At 42.9% G+C, this 18,473-nt stretch overlaps 1 protein-coding gene across 1 annotated transcript in view; it reads right to left on the bottom strand.

Moving 5' to 3' along the window:
* VTA1 (vesicle trafficking 1) overlaps nucleotides 1–15,728 on the bottom strand; it is a 52,774-nt gene extending 37,046 nt beyond the window's left edge. The window contains exons 1-2 of the mRNA XM_056852757.1: nucleotides 15,604–15,728; nucleotides 8,143–8,237 (exon numbers count right to left, since the gene is read on the bottom strand). Of these exons, the coding sequence (XP_056708735.1) occupies nucleotides 8,143–8,237; nucleotides 15,604–15,712 (204 nt within the window). The 5' untranslated portion in view covers nucleotides 15,713–15,728. The remainder of the gene's footprint in view (nucleotides 1–8,142; nucleotides 8,238–15,603) is intronic.
* Nucleotides 15,729–18,473: the final 2,745 nt, after the last annotated feature.

The following is an 18,473-nucleotide window of genomic DNA, read 5'->3' as shown; positions in this document are numbered from 1 at the left end:
CTCCTCCATGAATATGTCCACTCCCCTCTTAAAGCCCTCCAAGCTGGCAGCCATCACCACATCCTGGGGCAGGGAGTTCCACAATTTAACTATGAGTTGTATGAAAAAATACTTCCTTTTATCTGTTTTGAATCTCTCACCCTCCAGCTTTAGCAGATGACCCCGTTGTGGTGAGAATTTTTTGTATTGTACATTAGTTTGTATTAAACATTGGTTTAGGTTAAGAAAAACCAATTTTATTAATCTGTAGCTTATTAATCTATAACTTAGAAGCCATATGAAGACCTGACTTTTAGCTGACCTCAGCTCCAGTTAGGATCTTGACCCTAAAAGGGTCATAAGAAATTGCATTACTTAGAGTTAATCACCCACAACACATCGGATGCCCCATGTGATACCAAGGCCATTTAAGAAGACAACAAATTGTCTGCTCACGTAGGGGGAGATTGTTTTTGGTACATTGGCTGACGGACAGGACAATCAGTTATCAGACCTGGACACTGAAAGAATTATAATGGAACAAGAGATCTTCCAAACAACTTATAGCCAATGATTTGTGAAAACTCATATCCTGAAGAATTTGGCAGGAGGGGGCCATTTGAGACCCTTTCTCACACAGTTCACCCTATAAAAGGCTTTCAAAGAGCCCAGCCCATAGTCCTTCTAAGAGAGAGACCCATTTCTGTCTCTTCCTTGGAACGACCTCAGAGATCTCTGACTGTTTGTCTGTCTGTCAGTGTGTGTGCTGTCATATATATATTCAGTTAAGTATTGCTTTCTCTCTTTGCTTTATATTTCCTTGTAAGTATAATAAAGCTGCATGATTTACTTTATACATTTGGTGTGTGCTGTTTAAGAGTGGCTTGTGTGCAAGGTTAAATTCTCTGAACTCTGCTCCTGGTAAGTAGCAGGCAGAGAGATAGCTAATCATGAGGGACCGAGAGAAAGGGGGAGGGTAAGGAAAATTCTCCCCACACCCGTGTTCTAGTATTATGGGAGAGGGAGAAAAGTTAAGCTTCCAGTTAGGAAATGATATATACAGAATTGGTTCTTAAATGGTGGAAACAAGATCAGGGTGACAGGGAAAAGGCACATACCCTAGGAAGGTACTGTCAAGGAAATGGGTCCCCATAATTCCTTGCTGTTATAATTTCTTTGGTTCAGGCTTTTGGGGCTGCTCTAGATTGATATTAGACTCTGAGCGGTTGGAATACAAACATTCCAGCCTGCAATTTATTGCCGTGGGAACGGTTTCACTTTTGAAAGTTTCACTCCTGTGGGGGGGAGAGATAAGACGCAGCTGTGAGGCCTTTTACAACTTTCTTCCTCCCTAAATTGAAGGTTGTTAGTCACCAGGGCAACTAATCTGTCAGACAAGGCCTTATCTCTCGCTGACAAGTACCAGGTGAATTGAGTTCTGCAGGCTCAAGCTCACCTTTTGACATACCCTGATGCAAGAGTGGGGCAATGTTTGACATGTCAATTAATTACTGGTTTATGGATTTCCTCGCAGTCTCATTGGACAATGTGAGCTCACTCTTTTGGGACTGCGGGGATAAAAATGGCCAGTTGATAGCCATAAATCTATGAATGCTTGGGATATGCAGCAGCATGTCAGTGTCATCAAAAATCCATTTTGATTTGCCCTTTTAGGGGGACTTTTTGTCAGACTGACTATGGAACCAACTCTGGATGCTGTACCAAGATGCTATGACTTTTGTGGAACCGGTAAACCTTATTTGAAACTTGCCTAAAGCTTTGCCAAACTTTTGAACCTAAGAATTTTACTGTGTAGTTAGCTGTGTTAAACCTGTTGTTATTTTCTGCTTAAACCACTTCATTAGCCTTTTGCTTTTCTGTAACAAGCACAAATCTTTGGAATAAATATTTAACCTATATTTTGGTTGTGTTCTTTGACTTTGGAGGCTTCAAGTCTAAATCTGAGTGCCTTACTGTTTTGTGGGTCCACCTACCAACACCCAAACTTTTGTCTGTGTAAATTCTCCCCCTACAGAGCCTCCTACCTTGCAGGGTGAGTTTTACGCACTAACTTGGTATCAGCAGGAAGAGGCTGCCCTTGTCCTCTGCCTGGGGCTAACTTATTGAGTGGGGGCTGGTGGAAGCTTGCCCGCTGAGCTCTGGAGAACTTCCTGTGCTCAGTGTTTTGGTTAGAAGTAACTTTGGGACCACCTTTACAGAGGACCGCCCAGCAGAGGCAGGGCGGCTTTCCTCTACAGGTACTTCAAAACTGAAAGGAAACTTGCTCACTCACAGCCTTTCTGATCTTTCTGTGTGGATTCACTGCAGAGCCCTAGTCACAGAACTATGGGAGGGCTCTGCATATGCTGCAGTTCCACAGCACAGCATGTTGGAATAGTGTGGAATTCAGCTCTCATGAGCCTCTCTTTGTCTTATGATGCTTGAAAGTGTTTAGGCACTGCCTGCTGAAATCTCACAATCCAGAGACATGGCTAAATGAGATGCTTAGAAGCTTGTGGCAGGGTGTCCTTGCCTCTCTCGTTACTTGCAAAACCAGCACTGTGCAAAGAATGCAGCTTTTCACAGTGCAGAATTAGGACAGTATAGGTGTAGCATTTTAATTTATTTAGCAGAGGACATTAGCCACGGACATTAATATCCAAATTCCTAAGTGCTTTATATTACACACTCCATGATAAAAAAAAAACGTTTTCACCCATGTAATCCAAATTCTACCGCAAGAAAAGCTCAATTCTTCAACGAAGTCATATACAATGTTGAGACTAAGGCAGTTTCTTTCAGTTTTGAGGTATTTTCATGTCAATGGGTATGTGTGTGTTTTCATTCATATAAAAGGAAGACGAGCTGTGGCCAAGCCCAGCTCCTTGTGCTGCATGATGCACAGTTGAAAGCAGTAGAAAAGAGCAAGAGTTCAGTAGCATCTTAAAGACTAACAACATTTCTGACAGGGTATGTGTGACCTTTCGTGAGCCACAGCTCGCTTCTTCAGATACAGCTAGAATGTGATTCCATCTATCCTTAAGTAGAGACAAGTGAATTAGACACACAATAGCAATGTAAATGTCAACAGCAAGTAAATGGCATTAGCAGGTGTGATTGGATTAGGTGTGATATGCAGAGGGGTAGCAGGTGCAGAGAAATCAGCATTAGTAATGAGACAGGAATCCCAGATCTCTATTAAGTCCTGGAGAATGCATAGTCTTGAGCGTCATTATTAGTTGTAATTCAGCAGCCTATCTTTCTAATCTCTCTTTGAAATCCCTTTGTAAGAGAACTGCTACTCTTAAATCAGCTACAAGCTTTCCAATTGAATGTTGAATTATACCACTCACTGGCAACTTGAGATATTCATCTCTTGCCATTTGAAAAAATTCCCGATGGACAAAGCTTCGGCGAAATGGGAACTTATACCGGAACCCTATCTCGGGTTATAAAGTACTACTGAGGGAACCTTAACCCCAATAGAAAGAATCAGCCTGTATAAATATCAGGGGCTTTAAGAAATAGCCCGTATGGCTGTCAGCCTGAATATCGGCTCGTGGCTTTTTAGCCTTACAACCTACGAGCATCGGATCGGCTCGCAGCTTTTTTAGCCTTGCAACCTACGAGCATCGGGATACAGCATTGGGGTATAATTCTCTCCCGGTTATAATCTTCTTTGAATTTATGTTTCAGGATCTATGTGAGAGCAAAGTTGGCACCTTGGTTTGTACCAGAGTCCATGTTCCTGTTAAGTAGTTTGAAACACTAAGTAGTTGAAAATACTAAGTGATCACGAGCACACATTACATTTTTAGACATGCAGGTTAAAAAGTTCCATCCTCTGGTCACTGGGTGTGTGTGTGTGGGGGAGGTAGTTGTGAATTTCTTGCATTGTGCAGGGAGTTAGACTAGATTACCTGGTGGTCCCTTCCAACTCTATGATTCTATAATACAGCCAGAAAACTGAATGTGAAAACTGCCAGTTAAAAGCTGTATTCAACAAGGATAGGCTCAGTCCAAACAGGTGCTTATCATGACAGGGATCCAAGTGCTGTGGTGGAAGGCTGGCAGGCACTCCTCTCTTCCACTGTGCTTCAACACACAATGCAGGCATTCCACACAGACATTTATGCACTCAGTCCTAATTTAGGTAGTGTACTAATTTAGGTAGCGTTCTGCTTTTCTGAGAAGGAAGTTTCATATGAATCACATCACTGTGCAGACCAGCCACTTCATAAATCCCCTGTGCCACATGCTATTGTAGGAACATGGGAGAGGGATGCTCCATTATTCTACTACCACAGGACTTGAATCACTGCCTCACAAATTGAGTGAACTAGACCATAAACTAAGCTTCAGACTCAGTCAACAATAACTTCTTCGGTGCTGCTGGAAGAAAAATCTGAGAAAGGTGCCTTCTTTCCTCTTAAGAGGAAAGGCGCTACGGCTTTATGACATTCTACTTACTGCCAAGTACAGAATCACATTTATTTGTGGAAATTATATAGGACTGGTCTAAGACAATAATACAGCCAAAGACTGACAGCCATGACAATTTCGAACCAAAGAAAATACAAATTCTGCAATACCAAGTGGAAGTTGCATCCCTAAATTTTCCTCCCCTCCATCAATCCATTTCCCCCTTTTACTCTCCACCATCTGATCTCTTGACAAAAAAAAAGAAGGTAAAGGTCCTCTGTGCAAGCACCGGGTCATTCCTGACCCATGGGGTTACATCACATCCCGATGTTTACTAGGCAGACTTTATTTACGGGGTGGTTTGCCAGTGCCTTCCCAAGTCATCTTCCCTTTACCCCCAGCTAGCTGGGTACTCATTTTACTGACCTCGGAAGGATGGAAGGCTGAGTCAACCTTGAGCCGGCTACCTGAAACCAACTTCCATCGAGACCGAACTCAGGTCATGAGCAGAGCTTGGACTGAAGTACTGCAGCTTACCACTCTGCACCATGGGGCTCTTAACTTGTGAAAAAGTATATGAATCTGAGCATGGTAGTGCAGTCGAGACTCTATGGGTAAACATAAAAGGAATAAGAAATAATCGTGATATTCTCGTGGGGGTCTGCTATCGACTGCCAAACCAGGCAGAGGACTTGGATGGGACGCTCCTAGACCAGATCACAAAGTTCTCAAAGAGACGGGACATGGCGGTCATGGGAGATTTTAATTACCCAGATATCTGTTGGAAGTCCAACACTGCTAAAAATGCAAGATCCAATAAATTCCTGACTTGTCTTGCTGACAACTTCCTATTCCAGAAGGTGGACAGGGAAACAAGGGGGTCTGCTATCTTAGACTTGATTCTCACCAACAGGGAAGAACTGGTTGATGAGGTTAAAGTAACAGGCACCCTGGGTAGTAGTGACCTCGTACTCTTGGAATTTACAATCTTGGGGAGAGGAAAACCTGTACGTAGTCAGACATGCAGGTTGGACTTCAAAAGAGCAAATTTTAACAAACTTAAACTTATGCTAGGTAGAATCCCATGGTCAGAAATACTTAAGGAGAAGGGAGTTCAAGAAGGGTGGGCATTTCTTAAAAATAAAATACTGAAGGCACAATCCCAAACCATTCCTATGAGAAGGAAAAATGGGAGGAGCCTTAAGAGGCCAGGGTGACTCCATAAACAGCTTTTTAAAGAGTTGAGAAATAAAAAAGGCTCATTTAGGAAGTGGGGCCTTATAACCAAAGAGGAATGTAACAGGAGATGAAGAGAGGGCAGAACTCCTCAATTCCTACTTTTCCTCAGTTTTTTCTCGTGAGAGAAGTGGTGCTCAACATGGCATAAAGAGAACATGTGATGAGGGAAGGGATTTGCAGCCTAGAATTGGCATTGGGGTAGTGCACAAACACCTGGTTTCTTTAAATGAAACAAAATCCTCTGGGCCAGATGAACTGCACCCAAGGGTACTCAAAGAACTTGCAGATGTAATTTCTGAACCTCTGTCCATTATTTTTGAAAAGTCTTGGCAAACAGGTGAGGTGCCAGAAGATTGGAGGCGGGCAAATGTTGTCCCCATCTTCAAGAAGGGGAAAAAGGAGGATCCAGGTAACTACCGACCCATCAGCTTGACTTCTATACCAGGAAAAGTGTTCGAACAAATCAAACAGTCTGTCCTTGAGCATTTAGAAAGGATGGATCTGATCACTAAGAGCCAGCATGGGTTTCTCAAGAATAAGTCATGTCAGACTAATCTTATCTCTTTTGAGAAAGTTACTACCTTGCTGGATCAGGGGAATGCTGTAGACATAGTTTATCTAGATATCAGTAAGGCTTTTGATAAGGTTCCACATGGTATTCTAGTTGACAAATTGGGAAAATGTGGATTAGATCCTATTATTGTTAGATGGATCTGCAACTGGTTGACAGATCATACCCAAAGAGTGCTAGTTAATGGTTCCTCGTCCACTTGGAGAGAAGTGACTAGTGGAGTTCCTCACGGATCTGTGCTGGGCCCTGTGTTGTTCAACATCTTTATAAATGATTTGGATGAAGGAATAGAGGGGATGCTTATTAAATTTGCAGATGATACTAAATTGGGAGGGGTAGCAAATACAGTAGAAGACAGAGCCAAGATGCAAGATGATCTTGACAGGATGGAGAAATGGGCTAGAACTAAAAAAATGCACTTCAACAAAGACAAATGTAAAGTTCTGCATTTAGGTAGGAAAAATCAAATGCATAATTATAGGATGGGGGAGACTTGTTTGAGCAGTAGTGTGTGTGAAAAGGATCTTGGGGTCTTAGTAGACCAAACACTGAACATGAGTCAGCAGTGTGATGCTGTAACTAAAAAGGCAAACGCAGTGTTGGGCTGCATCAACAGAAGTATAGTGTCCAGATCACGCGAAGTGATGGTATCGCTTTACTCTGCTCTGGTTAGACCTCAACTAGAGTACTGTGTTCAGTTTTGGGCACCACAATTTAAGAAAGATGTAGACAAGCTGGAACGTGTCCAGAGAAGGGCAACAAAGATGGTGAGGGGTCTGGAGACCAAGTCCTATGAGGAAAGGTTGAAGGAGCTGGGTATGTTTAGCCTGAAGAGGAGAAGACTGAGAGGTGATATGATAACCATCTTCAAGTAGTTGAAGGGCTGTCATATAGAGGATGGTGCCGAGTTTTCTGTTGCCCCAGAAGGTCAGAAATTAAATCAAAAGAGTTCCCATCTAGACATTAGGAAGAATTTTCTAACAGTTAGAGTGGTTCCTCAGTGGAACAGACATCCTCGGGAGGTGGTAAGCGCTCCTTCCCTGGAGGTTTTTAAGCAGAGGCTAGATGGCCATCTGTCAGCAAGAGGGGATATGATAACCATGTTGAAGTACTTGAAAGCTGTCATATAGAGGAGGGTGCCGAGTTGTTTTCTGTTGCTCAAGAAGGTCGGACCAGAACCAATGGGTTGAAATTAAATCAAAAGAGTTTCCGTCTAGACATTAAGCAGAATTTTCTAACAGTTAGAGCGGTTCCTCAGTGGAACAGGCTTCCTCGGGAGGTGGTAAGCTCTCCTTCCCTGGAGGTTTTTAAGAAGAGGTTAGATGGCCATCTGTCAGCAATGCTGATTCTGTGACCTTAGGCAGATGATGAGAGGGAGGGCATCTTGGCCATCTTCTGGTCACTAGGGGTGTGGAGGGGGGAGGTAGTTGTGAATTTCCTGCATTGTGCAGGGGTTGGACTTGATGGCCCTGGTGGTCACTTCCAACTCTATGATTCTATTCTATTCCAGAGGTCCAAATACTTTGAACTTGGTGTTTTAAGAAAATCATTTCGCTGTAGTTTATTCTAGACAGCATGTATGAAAGGATAAATGATTATGCACAACGGAGAAGGTTGTTTTCCTCTTCCATTACCTATATGAGCAATACTATGATCTAACTAGAATGTGTATCTGAGGAAGTAGACTGTTGTCCCCAGAGGCTAGAATAGGAATGTATTGACTTTTAAAGTTCCATGAAACTCCAGCTCATTATAACTAAATCCACACTTTTCTCATTCAAAAACAAGATGTGTCTAGGTTTATACAAGCTCAAATAAAGCATCACTCTTAGGGCCATTGCACACATTGTCTTTCCTGAATGGAAAATGTGGAAGGAAAATATAAGCAAGTACCTGTATATTATTAACAATATAACAACGTATCTACTTACAGCTTCAAGTTGATCCATGAGCTTGCATAAAAATTTGCGACACTCTGGGGTTTTACTATCAATCTTCATACCCGACTGCATAGCATATAAACGGCCTGTAAAAGACAATATGAAGGTGTCTGATTCACATAAATCTCTTTATTCTCACTGCAGCCTCTTAAAAGCAGATATTAAAATTTAATACTACCCCAGCATTACAGTTCTAGAAATGAAGGCCTATGGAAAATAGGCCCCTGGATCCTAAGAACCAAGCCTTTAGTTTTGCTTTGAACATGTATGTCTCAAACAGAAGTTCTTCCCTTCACCATGACACAAATCATACTTCTTTAAAATTGATGGGACTTTCCAAAACAGTTGGCGATTCAGCATGTGTTTGCTGGTCAAAAGGAACAAAGTCGAAAATCCCACTGGGAATGCCTAAGGGCTTAAGCATGTCAGGAGAATGTCTTTTAAGTCCTGGCATGTTCTCAGTGAGGCTCTGCACACCAGCAGTTTGAGCTGCATTGATGTCACTGGTACCCTTTCATCCCTCTGCTGCAGAAGAAATGATGGGATGTATCCGGGGTGACTGCTTTGGGTGGCATCATTCTGAACAAAAATGGAGGAACAACAAATGAAGGAAGATCAGTCTCATTATACCCTAAGTTTCTGAACGTACGTGTACTTTAGAAAACATAGGCTGAAACTAGGGGCTTCTCAGCTTTAAAAACTGTTATAGGCTTCAGGAAGTCTACATTGCATTTATTATCTACTGCGCATATCAGCATTGGAAAAAGCCATTCCAGGCCAATGTTTCATAATAGGCATGTTTTCTGAAAATAATGTTTTTGTTAACCTAAAAACAAACTCTTAAAATCTGGCCACATTTCTTTGAAACAAAAAAAGAGTTGCTCCCAACTCCCACGTATATTAACTACATTTAAAAATCAGTCTGAAAGTAATGCAAAAATATGAAAGTGATACGAAACTGTAATAGCATAAAATTAAAAGATTTAAATAAAATTGAGGTCAGTGATATCCAGTATTTATCACACTGTTGGTCATCAGGCCATTCTCAGCTACGTTCAGTATTTTAAAAATAAAGGTTTTAAGGGTTTGTAAACCTAGTCACTCAGCTTTGTTTCATTTCACTATATACCAATATTGTCAAAGTCATGAATACTTGGCAAACACATGTTCGCAGAAAAGGTTTGCACCAAAAACACAAACAAAATATATCTCAATATGCACTTAAGGGCAAGATTAAACATTTAAACTAGTATGCCCTGCATCAGTGATTAGTGCTTAAACACTGACTTGTTGAAACCATCGCTTACACAAGTGTCCAACTTTTCTATTTCCTCCTGCTGAACTATGAATTTGCCAATGTTTGTGCATTTCATTTTACTGTTATCCACAAATCCTCGGTGACAGTTATTTGCCTCTTCCCAAAAGTATTCCTCAGCAAAATCTCCAAACTGGAAGCACCTTGGAACAAGTGATGTAACAGCTGAAAATTTTAAAGAATGTAACAAACTGTCCCTTTTTCTAGTGTTTTACCAGTGTTCCAATACTGCCTACATGTGGAAGACTGTTCAGTTGAAAATGAAACATTTTACATGTGATACTGAATCTGAGAAAGAAAAAATCAACCATCTGAGCAGATTTCACCAATATCTTCAATTTTAAACTATTTATTTCAGACCACAGTTCTTCTAGAAAGTATGCTGAACAAGTGGACTTGTTCTCTATGCCTCCAAAGAAATTAGAGTACACTCTGGAGCAGCGCCCCACATGTGCAATTAGCTATTCCTGGAGGGCAAAAGTAGAAACCTCCTTGCAACATCTGCTGCACATACATGGCCTTTTACTTTTGACTTCTGTTTTTGTGGAGGAAAAGTTGCATGCCTCAGAAATGGCCTGAACTGTTCATTGCACAAATCTCAAAATGGGATTTTTTTTACTTAAAATATTTATATCCTGCTTACTAACCCAAAAGGTTCTTAAGGTAACTATCATATTCTCAAGGATTAATTCCTCACACCATCGTTCTATGGTTGTAGATGCAAGTCTGCCAATTGTGGCACTGTCCTCAATTAATTCCTTATTGTTGGGGGAGAGGGCAGCATTGTAAACTGTGCCCAATTATTTATTCTGAGAATAGCGTAGAACACATTGTTCTCTTTAAAAAGAAGCTTGTTTTGCAGAGCAACTATATAGGAAAGACCCCACTTGTTGCGTTATTTCAGATTGCAACTATTGACATAATTTGTAGAGATGACAGAATCGAATTATATTTCAAAACCCAACACCTGTCTCCACATCACTTCTCTTTTTCTTATCATGCACAGAGAATACATTTAGGAGAAAGATTTACTGACAAGATGTAGATAGGCACTGGAATCACAGTTCATCATTTCTGAAGTGACAATGCTCGTGCCCGGAAGTTCTGAAGACTTGTTTCCCAACACTTATGTTTGCAACCTTGCCACTAGAAACCTGCCTGATCATTTGTAGTAGGTGAACATTATTTTTGGATTACTAAGAGCCACCGAACCCGTGGCCGTGAGAGAGCTGTGAGCGCTGAGGCATCAGCTTCAGTGTTTCACTGTGCTTTGCTAAGTAAACATAATGCTGCACTGTAGTTGTGCCTGCGCTTCTAACATCTGAGTTACTTCCAAAATGAAGGTGAACGATTGGCTTCTTCCATTTGTTGCACAAAGCCACATCATTATGCCTCTGCTTCTATGGAGCAGCAGCAGCACTGGTTGAGGCAACTTTCTCTCCTGCCCCTTCCCCTAGTGGAGTTCAGAAAGGTGACGCTGAGAGTTGGGATACTCACATGACTGGAAAGCCACACAACACAAGAAGCTCCACTGAGAAAGGGAAAGTGAGAGAAACTGCCCCCCCCCATGCCTCTTTCATCAGCAGACCATGGGTTACCGCACTCTGTATTCCCAGCGATGTATTAAGAGTTCGAAAATGTTATAAAAAAATCGCTTTAAAGGGTTTTTTGGATACTACGGCTTATAAATGGTTGGAAAACGTCTTCACAGCTAAAGGGGCCAAACAAAGTGAGAACAGTATTTTTTATAACGTTTTCAAACTCTTAATACATCGCTGGGAATACAAGTGCGGTAACCCCCCACCTTGTGCTGGTGGAAAAGGCAGGAAAGCCAATTTTGTTCATTTCCCTTTATTTGGTGCAGCTGTGTTGTGTGGATTTTTACCCACACAGGTGTCCCAAACCACACCACTCTCTTTTTGAGGCTATAGGTGGCTGCGGGCAGGAGGATCTACTTCCATCAGTGATTGTAGCATCCAACATATAACGTTTACTGGATTAGGCCTATCTACATGCTTGCTGACACTCTCAAAGAACCTCAAATCTTGTTAAGATTTTCCTTTTCAGAAGCCATGTATTTAATAATTGTATCTTTAATAATGAGCAAGGCTTAATCATTTTAGTTTTCCACTAATTTACCCAAGCCAGATCACAGGGTTCTAGTTTCCTGGATTCCCCTTGATCCCATTTTTAAAATTGAGGCTATCATCTAAGCTGGTAGGGAAGCCCATTTTAGTGCATTTCCCCCCTTAAAAGATCAGCAGACTTCTATCCAAGTTGAGTGCATGTGCATATGCCATTAAGACTCAGTGAGTTTCTATTTTATAATTAATCCATTAGCCCCAAAACTTTATCTTGTTATCTCTGTTTCAGTTTGTTTCTTCCCAAAACAGATGTTCAGTCTTTGTTAGCTGACCAATGTCTTCTGCAGTAAAGGCTGATGCAAAGAATAAATTCAGTTTCTTTGCACTGTCACTGATCTCATCTGATAATCCTTTCACATATTGCTAAAGTTTTCTGCTTTTATTTAAAGACTAAAAATGTTTTTTCTTGTTTTCATTTGCCTTATGGTTGACTTATTTTTGCTCTGCTGGAACTAGTGGTGCCTTTCAGTGTCCTTATTTGGTCAACACTGCCACTCAGAGCATTGTTGCCCTTTGTAGTTTCTTTGACAGGGTGGTAGGCCTGCCCTGATCTCTTGTTCACCTTGCAATGTCCCTGCTCTCCCCATCTTAGCCAATCATTCAAGCTGATAATGTCATGGAATGGTTGTGAAAGGCTTAGTTCTCCTGGCTTTGCCCCATTTCACTCTTACCCAAGCTACAGCTGGTACATCAGGCAAGGACCCTCCTTTCTCTCCTGGCTCATCAACTTGATGGGGCCTTCATTAATTAATTCCAGAAAATGCTCTTACTCTCTCTAGTGCAATTAGTGCTGTGAAAACTGGGGGGGGGGTTCCTCTTCAGATCTAGAATTCATAGAGTTAATTTCAGTGTGCAGATCATATGATCAAAGATGCTGAACAAAGTTCACAAAAATCATACAGCTCCTGGCACAAAGAGATGACATTAATATCAGGCTACATCATGATTTAAAAAAAGAAAGTATAACATTGCAACAAACCTGCAATCCAGCCTCCTTTCTAGCGTAGCCTAGCCTCTAAATATACATCATGAAAGATGATGAAGCTGAGCTTAAATACCTAGTGGAAGTAGGTTCTATAGCTCTGCAGCATCTTCTGAGCATAATTCACAGTGGGTAGCCATGTTAGTCTGTCTGCAGTAGTAGAAAAGGGCAAGAGTCCAGTAGCACCTTAAAGGCTAACAAAAGTATTTTCTGGTAGGGTGTGAGCTTTCGTGAGCCACAGCTCACTTCTTCAGATCATATGCTTCTTCTGAGCATAAAATATCCTTGTATAAATCTGGCAAAGAAACTGAAATACTCTTAGAAACTGTTGGGAAACAGAGAGCAGGGATGTTTTTAAAAATCTTTAAGCCATTGAAAAGTACACTGATGCTTATAGTATTTAGGGGGGCACTGGGATTTTTTTTGCCTCCCTATGAAACTTAAGCTTATTTTACTGTTTTAAGAACATGAGAGGCCATAACTTAGGGGAACTGGGGGGAAGCTGGCCACTGGCTTCCAGGCTGTTTGTCTCTCTCCTACTACAGGTATTTAAAGCCTGAGCATGGGTGGGGTTGTGAGCTGAAGGGCAGAGGCTAAGGGTTCTTGGACCTTGGCCTGATGGACTAACACAGTAGACCACAGAGGATATACTCTGTATGTTTTGTTACCTATTTATATTGTGTTTTACTGACACTTGTTTATACTGTATTTTTTGTAAACCACTTTGGGTCCTCACTGTGGAGAAAAGCAGGATAAAAATGCATTAAAATAACTAATTTCTATGCAGAAAGCTTCAAGTCCCTGCATCTTTAATTAAAGAAGCTCAGGTAGCAAGTGTTGGGAAAAGCCATTCCCTACATAAGAACTTGTACAGCCAAAAATGCTAGGCTAAATGGACCAATGGCCATCACCTTTGCATTAATCAAATTATCTGCTCCTAGCCACAGTATGCAGACCTCAGTGTTCATGCAGAAACAAAAGGAACTCACTTTTTAAAGGGAAAGCTTGGGGTGCCCTATATTCAGCAACATATTTAAGCACTTTTTCATATATTCTCCTAAGCCTGTGAATCTTCAAGATCTGCAAGAAACTGAACTGGCTGTAACAATAGCTTAAAAAAGGTATTTCTCTTCCGCGCCCCCCCCCCCCAAGTCATTCAATTTCAGATGTGTGTTGGAGAATCCACTCTTTTTTACCCTAGGCCTTCATATCTCTTAGCATGGAACAGCCCATATTGCAAAATTACAGCATGGGAGGGAGGAAAAAGACTAGGGAATTGAAATCAGAAGTTATGACAACACTGTAACAGGGGTAAGGATGACTGAACTTTACCCATATACAAAAAGTGAAAGATTAGTGGTATGAAGTAACACCTGACCTGGATTGCCCAAGCTAGCCTGATCTCATCAGACCTCAGAAGCTAAGCAGGGTCAACCCTGGCACGTATTTGGATAGGAAACATCCAAGGAATATCAGAGGTGTGACATGGAGCCAGGCAATGGCAAACCACCTCCTAACACCTGTTGCTTTGAAAACCTCAACAGGGGCCCTCGTAAGTCAGGTGTGACTTGATGGGGGGGGGATGTGGCAACATTCATAGCACTAAATTGATAGGCTCTGATTTATGTAGGAAAAAACCTGGTGGACAAAAAATAACCTACAGGTGGTTTCTTTCACATGGGGCATAGAATTCCCTACAGCAGGTAATTTAACATGCAACTCTCATGTGTCTTATAATTAGCAAAAAGGAGCAGTGTAGAAGGCAAATAGAATATCAATTTTAAACCAATGCCTAACTAGAAGAAGTGGGGCTTTATAGAGCACAGAGATTGTACAAGTGAAAAAGTGGGATAAAGAATAGCATCACAGAACTAGAGCAAAAGAACAGAGCAACAGGATTTAAACCCTGACACTGGGCATACAAGATGATGCTTTACTTTTTTATTGAACACACACCTTTCCAGACTGGGCTCAAAATCACTAATATATTACAATTTTGCTCACAAATGTACTGGAAATACAAAACTAATCCATACTTTCAATTTATTAAGGGTTCTGAGTGTGCTGAAAGCACTTCATGCATGCCCCCAACAGCCCTTAGAACAGCTTTATCTGGCAAATGAGGTCCAAGGATGTGTGTATGAGAGACGCTGACTTGCCTAAAACCACCTAACGACTTTGTGACTATGTCTAAATTTGAACCCAGAATTTCTTGGCTGACTCACCCAGCTAACTACGGGGGTTACCGCACTTGTATTCCAAGCGATGTATTAAGAGTCTGAAAATGTTATAAAAAATACTGTTTGTACTTTCTATGTATTCCCACCGATGTACTAAGAGTTTGAAACTGTTATAAAAAATATTGTTCGAACTTTGTTTGGCCCCTTTAGCTGTGAAGACGTCTTCCAACCATTTATAAGCCGTGGTATCCCCAAACCCTCTTAAAGCGATGTTTTTTTATAACATTTTCAAACTCTTACTACACCGCTGGGAATACAGAGTGCGGTAACCCCCTACATTACAACAGCTCTCCTATCTCTCATTTTTTCCTACCCTTACTCTAAGGAGGTCAAGGCAGCTTCTCTGTTGTTTTATTTCCACAACAATCGTGTGAGGTAGGTTAAGGAAAGACTGATCCAAAGCTCGTCGCGCAGGAACTGTGGCGCTTGCAGTCATCCATGCTGTAGGTGTATGTCACACTTGCATAAGTATACAATCCTTTCCATCTAGGCTTCCTTGCCCTTCCTCTTACACTGCTGAGCCTAACTTCTCCACGTACTGATCTGTCTCGCTGCGGCCCTTTACAGCGTCGTGACCCTTTTTTACACCCAGGCGACACGTCGCTGCACGTCTGCAAACACAACTGCTCCCCGTGATCCGACGCTGGAGGGATCTTGAGCATGCGCACCGACGCGGGTCGGACAGGGGGGTGGGGTGGGGGGTGGGGCTGATGGCCGTTGGCCGTTGGGCGTGGGCGTGGCCCTCCGGCCCCTCAGCGCCTCTCCACTTACAGTAATAGGCCACCACCGGCTCCCGCTTGTCCAGCTCCTGCGCGGTTCTCAGAAAGTGCTGAACAGCCTTGAACTGCGGGGGCAGCGGCGGAAGACCCGAGGCCGCCATGACGCCAGAGGCTCGACCCGAGGTGGCGGAAGACGAACCACCGCCACTGCTGTCTAGTTGTAGCCGCGACAGTTCCGCTTCCGGCGTAGCGTCAGGAGCAGGCCTGGCGTCGCTCAGCTTTCGCGCGCATGCGGGTTGGGATGCGGCTGCGTCAGGCGGAGGACGGGGTCGCAGCGCCACCTGGTGTGCGGAGGGTGGGAGCGCGGCGGGCTGCCTTCGCAGTTGGGCTTCAGCAGGCGTGCTTTCCTAAAGGAGCTTCGGATTCCCGAGTGTGCGCCTAGACTAGACTTTCTCCTCCATCTGCGGGGAGAAAAAAGGGCTCCGCTCTGAGCTGCGGCATAGTTGCAGCAGTCTCTGGCCATGGGTGCATGGTCGGTTTTGCTTGGGTTTGCCGCACTCTCGCTGCATATTCCCCCCCCCCCCCAATCCAAATTCTCAAAACTCGGCATGGGGGTTTGTTTTTGAGTTTTGAGAATTCAGAAGGGAAAAATGTGCAGCGAGAGAGTGGCAAACCCAAGGCAAAACCGACCCTGCATCCATGGCCAGAGTCTGCTGCAACGATGCTGCTGCTCAGCTGAGTCCTTTTTTCTTCTCCCCGCATATGGAGGACTCTTTATTGCAAACTCAGAGGGCGAAAACGCACGGTCGCTTTATCCTCCTTTAATCCCTGTTTTAGCCAGGATCGAACGCACATTAGGCGAAACGCATGGGTTCGATCCTGGATGAATCCTGGCTGAAACAGGGATTAAAGGAGGATAAAGCGACCATGCGTTTTCGCCCAAAGAATCCCACATACGAATTCGCCCCGATAAGCAGCCCCGTTTTCAGGATTTAATGACAGCCCTGTTCTGTATTTCGCTGTAGATGGGGCTGCCTTTCAGGAGTGGCCCCAAATTAGCCCAGAATGTCGAGGCAGTCTCTTGGGTTACAGTTTGATATGTAAGCTTCTCTGCGTTGAGACCACAATGACGTTATGGGCGAAAGCACTAAACTGTCTAGAACACTGGTTCCCAACCAGGGGTCCGTGGACCACCAGGGGTCCACAAGAACTAAATTAAGGTCCGCAAAACAAAGTTATAAACCCATAATAAATTAATATTCTCAATTAAAAGTTCTCTATTATATATATATATATATTCTAAGTTTAATGTTTAACTAACAGTTATGATTAAAGTTTATTTTCAAATTCTCGGAATTTTTATTTTGAACCTTGGGGTCCCTGCACCGAACAAAAAAGTCCTAGTGGTCCCTGGCCAAAAAAAGGTTGGGAACCACTGGTCTAGAACCAGAGTAGCTGGAGGGTCTGCCTTCTGTCTTTGAATCTCTCGATAGTCTCTCTCTGAAGCGCCAGTATATTCCATAGGAGTGAAACGAGTGGTTTGGTTACATGGGATAAGCCCTCGTCTGTAGTGAAAGCAAGGCTGTGGAACTCTCCACCAAGGGATTGCTCCGTGTTTCCTCACTGTTAGCTTTTCACACTTGATCTCTTTTGTCCTGCCAGTGCTACATTCAACTTACCTACGCAGTTTCGTACATTCCCAGCGGCTCACTTAAATTGACTACATAAGCAGTCTGTTACACGTGCGATGTTAGCAATGACTAGATAGAAGAGCTTAGCCGTGCCCATATAGTGGGTGAGGGCTCAGATTCATTGAGAGGCCGGGCACATGCAGCAGTGCAGGCGTTAAGTTATTCTATCTAGCCGGTCTATCCATGGGGGAGGGGCTGTGGCTCAGTTTGTAGAGCCTCTGCTTGGCATGCAGAAGGTCCCAGGTTCAATCCCCGGCATCTCCAGGTAAAGGGACTGGACAAGTAGGTGATGTGAAACACCTCCGCCTGAGACCCTGGAGTGCCGCTGCCGGTCTGAGTAGACAATACTGACTTTGATGGACCAAGGGCCTGATTCACTATAAGGCAGCTTCATGTGTTCACGTATCCCATTTAAATGATACTTCAGTATGCTTGTAAGGTGGTAATATTTTGGAGAGCGTTTGCAGATGAAATACTGTTAGTTTTATTTTGCTGGAAGTGTGTGTGTTTTGCTCTCTGTTGGTTCTTCTATGCCTTTCACATGTTTGATTATTCTTTTGCATTTTATTGTAGGAGGATTTAAATTTTGTTGCAAGCTTCCCTTTAGCTCCATTTTTGGAGGGAGTAGTGGAGCATTAAGTATTTTTCCACAAATAATAAACTGTTGTTGTACAACTAAAAGTTAAAACAGACTTGATGGGATCCATGGGTAAGGTACCCAGACCTGGATGGCCCAGGCTAGCCTGGCCTTGTCAGGTTTCAGAAAGTAACCCGCAACTAAGCAGGGTTGGCCCCGGTCAGTATTTAAAAAGGAGACTACTAAGGAATACAGAGAGGCAGGCAATGCCAAACCACCTCTGAACATCTCTTGCCTTGAAAACCCTATGGGGTCACCTAAGTTGCCTATGACTTGGTGGCACTTTCGTAGATCTAGCAAGAGCGCCCCTATTTATGGCTCCCCCCCACTCCAAATTTATCCTTGCACCGGCAGCCTATCTCTGTTACCTAGAGATACACAAATATAGGAGGGCTTTTACCTTGGCTAGGTGCGCAGCCTTACCCTCTGCTATGTTAGAGGGGAAATTCAAGAAGATACCCAGGGCAGAGAGACTATGCCCCTGCTTATCCGGGGATTTAGAAACCACTGAACATGTTCTCCTGAACTGTAACTATTACACTATACCCCATTCTAAGTTTATTGAGCCCCTCATAGTGAGAATGGGACCCGTCA

This window comes from Euleptes europaea, chromosome 7 (genome assembly GCF_029931775.1).
Source record: "Euleptes europaea isolate rEulEur1 chromosome 7, rEulEur1.hap1, whole genome shotgun sequence".
NCBI classification, from domain to species: Eukaryota; Metazoa; Chordata; class Lepidosauria; order Squamata; family Sphaerodactylidae; genus Euleptes; species Euleptes europaea.
This window is presented reverse-complemented; position numbering and strand designations above follow the sequence as displayed.